The sequence below is a fragment of the Cajanus cajan genome, chromosome 2, assembly GCF_000230855.2.
Source record: "Cajanus cajan strain Asha chromosome 2, NIPB_CcT2T_4, whole genome shotgun sequence".
Taxonomy (NCBI): Eukaryota; Viridiplantae; Streptophyta; class Magnoliopsida; order Fabales; family Fabaceae; genus Cajanus; species Cajanus cajan.
In genome coordinates this window covers 15,245,094-15,249,785 of record NC_138518.1, presented here as the reverse complement: position 1 = coordinate 15,249,785, position 4,692 = coordinate 15,245,094, and the positions used below count along the sequence as shown (strand labels likewise).

The following is a 4,692-nucleotide window of genomic DNA, read 5'->3' as shown; positions in this document are numbered from 1 at the left end:
ATAAAAATAAATGATAGACGTTTTTAATCAATTAAATGTGTTTTTTAAAATAATTTAAGCTCTTAAAACAATTAAGTGTGTTTTTACTCAATTAAAAAAGGTTCGTGAAATCATAATATTATTTACATAAACAATAAGTAACCTCACTCATACTTGTATAAAATTTGTCATTGTCGTTGTATAAAATTTGTTTTTTTTTACATTGAGACAAATGAAAAAGAAAAATAAACATAATATAAATAATAATGAAATAAAAAAATAACAACATAATAAAATAGAAATCTTATGATAAAGAAAAAAAATAATGATAAATATATGTAAGAAAGAAGTATATCATAATGTAAAATTTTTCAAAATCATTTATACTTGTATTTCCTTGGAATCGGATTGAAAGTCAATTTCCAAAGATCAATGTTTAGTTGTCTGAGAAATAATCTCAAACAACGGTTAACCTCACTCATGATTGTAGAAATCACATGACTTAAATCATCATTTATATAATATAAATTAATATAAAATAAAGATCTAAGCAATATTGGCACTTACATATATTAATGTGCATTTATTCAATATAAAAAAATTAAAAACTCAAATAACAAATGCGTTATGGTAGAACTTCTTCCCTTTATACTATTAATTAATAAATACTAATTTTATATATAAATTTTTTTATTTAAATTTATTTTAAAATTTGAAATAATTAATAATTAATGTATTAAGATGTTGTTACAATTTACAATATTAATGTATTATTATTTTTATTTTATAAAAATATTATTTTAGATGAAAATCTTATAAGTTAATTTTTTTTGAATATTTTACTTTAAAATATTCACATAAAAATATAAATATTTTTTTTTATATAAAATTATGTTTAATTACATTTCTTATATTAAAATAATAAATAATAGCTTTTATAATTACTATTTATAAAATTTTAGAAAGAAAAAATAGTAACAGAAATGATTTATTATGCTAATGTGCAATTTTTTTAGCATATAATCATAATTATTTTTATGTAAATTTTATAATTACTTTATATGCTAATTAGTAATGAATTTATATATATATATATATATTATACATAAATTAAATATTTAATAAAAAGTGATACTAAAAGAAGAAAATAAATATAAATGAAATGAAAACTGAAGAAAATTAAATGGGATAGAAAGAAAGGCTTTCAACTTGGGTGAGTCAGGGTGACCACGTCCACATGCCTGTCCTCTCTTTTTTGGGGGAGCCAATGATGTTATGGGCTGGGCCGGGTTGGGCCCAATTGTTACTGAGATTGGATCCACAGCCCAATTTGAGCGTCTCTAATAAAAGGTGAAGCACACTCTTCAAGAACCCTAATTTCACCGCACTCTCCGTGTTAGGGTTTCTGAAGCCACCAACCAGTAGGAGAGGTACTGTCTCGTGCTTATGATCTGTTTATTCTTCTCGCGCATAGCTTCACACAAACACGTGTTTTCGTGTTCGTCGTTTAATTTTAGCTTTTATTGTCGTGTAAATCGTTAGCGTTTCTGAATAGTGTTTGTTTTTGGGACAGGGAAATGGCTCCCAAACAACCTAGTACGGGTTTGTTTGTTGGATTAAACAAGGGTCACGTTGTTACCAAGAAGGAGTTGCCTCCACGCCCCTCAGATCGTAAGGGGGTAAGTTTTATTTTATTTTATTATTTTATTATTTTATTATTTTGCTTTCATATTTGTAATTTTTGGTTTGTAAATGGGGTTGTTGGAATTGAAGTATTACTCAATATAGTTGCTGTTTTTCTAGTTGGTTTGATGAATGGGGTGGGGGGGGGGAGGGGTTTGCTTGTCACTATTTTGAGAATAACAAAGAAGTGGGATTGACAATATTCTGTATATTTTGTTGTATGTTGATGCTGAGATGTTGACTTCAGAGAAATTTTAATTAAAAAAACTGAAGGATTATGATGACCTATTATAGCTTATGGCTTCAACTCTGGGAGAGACTGTTGTGTGCAGTGGGTACTATGGATATGTTGACTTAAGAGAATTTTTCCGATTTGAAAAAACTGGGCTTATAATGAATTGGAAATTGTGTTATAAAATGTACAGCTGTAGCTATGGAGAGATTGGTATGTATGGTGGGGGCAATAGATATGTTGAAATCAGAAGGGAATTTTTTTCTTCTGAAAAGGTCAGGGTTTATAAAGATTTTGACATTGTGTTAAAGAGTATAGTTTCAGCCCCGGGATAGATTGTTTTGTTTACTGGGTTGAATATACTTAGTTCCCCACATGCCTGCCTAATCCCTTTTCAACTTTATTTTTCACATTCTCAAATCTGAATTTTCCTGTGACTATTTAATTTGTTTGATTTCTGATTTAGTTTAACATTTTGCTTATACAAGGGAAACTCCCATTGTTCTAAAATTGTCTGTACTCTGTACATCAATAAAAGGTGTCACTTTTGAAATATCAGCTAAGAATTGAAAATTCTGTTGCTTTCAGTTGTTGCTACAAGCATTGTTTTGTTTGTTGGTATGGAGGACTTTAGGTTTTGCACTTACCTGCGTCATTGTGTTCCCATACTGATCCCTATTTTTGTAGGCTGTATTTCCCTTCCTTTTAGGCTTTTGCTGTTGCTAAACAGTATTAATGTTTGTGGAATTTTAATATATTGTTGTAGATTTAGTAAGAATATCTTTTAAGTTAAAATGTTTGAAATCTCTTCTGATAGATCATCTTTGTTCAGATGTTTCATGGATCTTTGTTAAGATTTGATCTCTTTAATGAAAATAAAAAGAGTGCTCTAATTTAGAAAGACATACCGAAAGTTTGTTTCTATTATTCTTATCTTGCTTATCATATGTGATCCTAATGATATACTGACTCAACAGAAAACTAGTAAGAGGGTGCACTTTGTGAGGAGCCTTATAAGAGAAGTTGCTGGGTTTGCACCATATGAAAAGCGTATAACTGAGTTACTTAAGGTTGGAAAAGATAAGAGAGCACTCAAGGTTGCAAAGAGAAAGCTTGGAACTCATAAACGTGCCAAGAAGAAGAGAGAGGAGATGTCCAATGTTCTCCGGAAGATGAGGTATTCTATGTTCTATTGTTAATATTATGCATAACATATAATTTATTAATCTGATTTAATTCTTGAATGTTGATTTGTTGGTGTGACTATTGCTTATGTTAATTTCTCCATTGTTTGTAGGGCTGGTGGAGCTGGAGACAAGAAGAAATAAGTCTCTTATATAGTCTTTTCTGGTTTCACCGTATGGATCCATGTTTTGATGTAAGAGCGGCCTTATTTTTGTTTTGGTTCGATTTGTTTAGTTCAAGATCTTGCTTTGAGAAATATGTTTTGCTTAATCAAGACTTTATTTATGATAGAAAGTACAATTGGCTTATTCTGTTTCACTAGAAATGTAAGCTATAATCTTTATTTCAAGTGAACTTTGCTCCCTTGGTCAGTCGCCTGATGTTTATGGTAATCATTCTTAAATCATTTTTTTAATGTTCGTTTGCTCGGTGTTGACTTTTTGCTGTCAAATGGAACTTAATGTGCTGTTTTTGTCAAATGAGTGAGTGGTTAATAGTATGCATATTGGGAGAATTACATATCAAAACTAGATCTTTCAACTGAAGAATCCCATGCTTTCAATATGAGATTCAACACTAGTCTTGCGATTGGATCCTAAAAATGTCTTTGGTGTGTATATAGTTAAAACCTGGTCCTAAGGGAAAAATAAAATGAGTTGCTATGGGATGTGTTTTTCTATTGTGGTTGCCAGAAGGCAACAAAATTGTGTCATGTTTTCTTTTAAAATATGACTACTGTTCAGGCTTAGGATTTTTTGGTGAAATATTTGAGTGTAATACTTTCAATGCTGTGAAAAAGTAGTGACAAGTGAAATAAGGTTAGTTTTTCTTTCTTCTACTTTTAAACATTAGAGTATGGCACAATGAAATTTCATGTTTAATATAGCAATGTAGCCATGTAGATGTAGGCATTGGAACAAAAATATGAATGTGTTTGAATAAGATAATACTAACAAAGATACACGCACTCCAAAGAATGATGACTATATTTTTTGGTTTATGCTTTTAGTTCTTATGGTTTAAGTATATTTTTAGTTCTTTAAATTTGAGTAATATATTTTTGTCTCCAGAATTTTAAACTTATGCTTTTAATCTCATTAATAACCAAATCATTATTTTGGTCTTTTAAATTTTAATTTTAGTTCCTATAATTTTAAAGAGTAAATTATATTTGCACTCCTTGTATTATTTTAAAATTGCACTTGATATTTTTCTGTTTTTTGGACTTATGATGAGATATAAAAGTTGAAAGATACTTGTCATGTGGCCCCACTTGACTATTTAGTGAAGTTATTAAATTTAGCTAATTGTCGTTGTCACTACTAATTATACTATTAGTGAATGTGTATTTAAATATTTTTAAAATTATAGAAACTTAAGAGGTAAATTTTAATTTAAAGGACTAAAATAATAATTTTTATATTATTTAAGATTAAGAACGTGTTTTAAATTTGAAGGATAAAAAAAAATATACACAAATCAAAATAATATTGTTTAAAGCTATAAGTACTATAAATACAAATTTAAAATTGGGAAAAATAATTACTCCAAATTTGAGGAATTTAAAATGTAATTAAGTTTTTATAATTTAAAAATAGGCATAAATAATCTGG

At 28.4% G+C, this 4,692-nt stretch overlaps 1 protein-coding gene across 1 annotated transcript; it reads left to right on the top strand.

Annotated features, from left to right (window-relative positions):
• The first annotated feature begins 1,254 nt into the window (after window positions 1–1,254).
• Window positions 1,255–3,450, top strand: LOC109805113 (large ribosomal subunit protein eL36x). The gene is made up of 4 exons (XM_020367090.3): window positions 1,255–1,409; window positions 1,553–1,658; window positions 2,872–3,071; window positions 3,192–3,450. The coding sequence occupies exons 2-4, from the start codon at window positions 1,557–1,559 to the stop codon at window positions 3,220–3,222; spliced, it is 333 nt and encodes a 110-aa protein (XP_020222679.1). The 5' UTR covers window positions 1,255–1,409; window positions 1,553–1,556; the 3' UTR covers window positions 3,223–3,450.
• The last annotated feature ends 1,242 nt before the right edge of the window (window positions 3,451–4,692 follow it).

Excerpts from the sequence above, each read along its gene's own strand:
- LOC109805113 (XM_020367090.3), top strand. The coding sequence starts at position 1,557 with ATGGCTCCCAAACAACCTAGTACGGGTTTGTTTGTTGGATTAAACAAG. Across the intron at positions 1,659-2,871 it reads GCCCCTCAGATCGTAAGGGG|AAAACTAGTAAGAGGGTGCA; the intron begins GTAAGTTTTATT and ends CTGACTCAACAG. Across the intron at positions 3,072-3,191 it reads AATGTTCTCCGGAAGATGAG|GGCTGGTGGAGCTGGAGACA; the intron begins GTATTCTATGTT and ends CATTGTTTGTAG.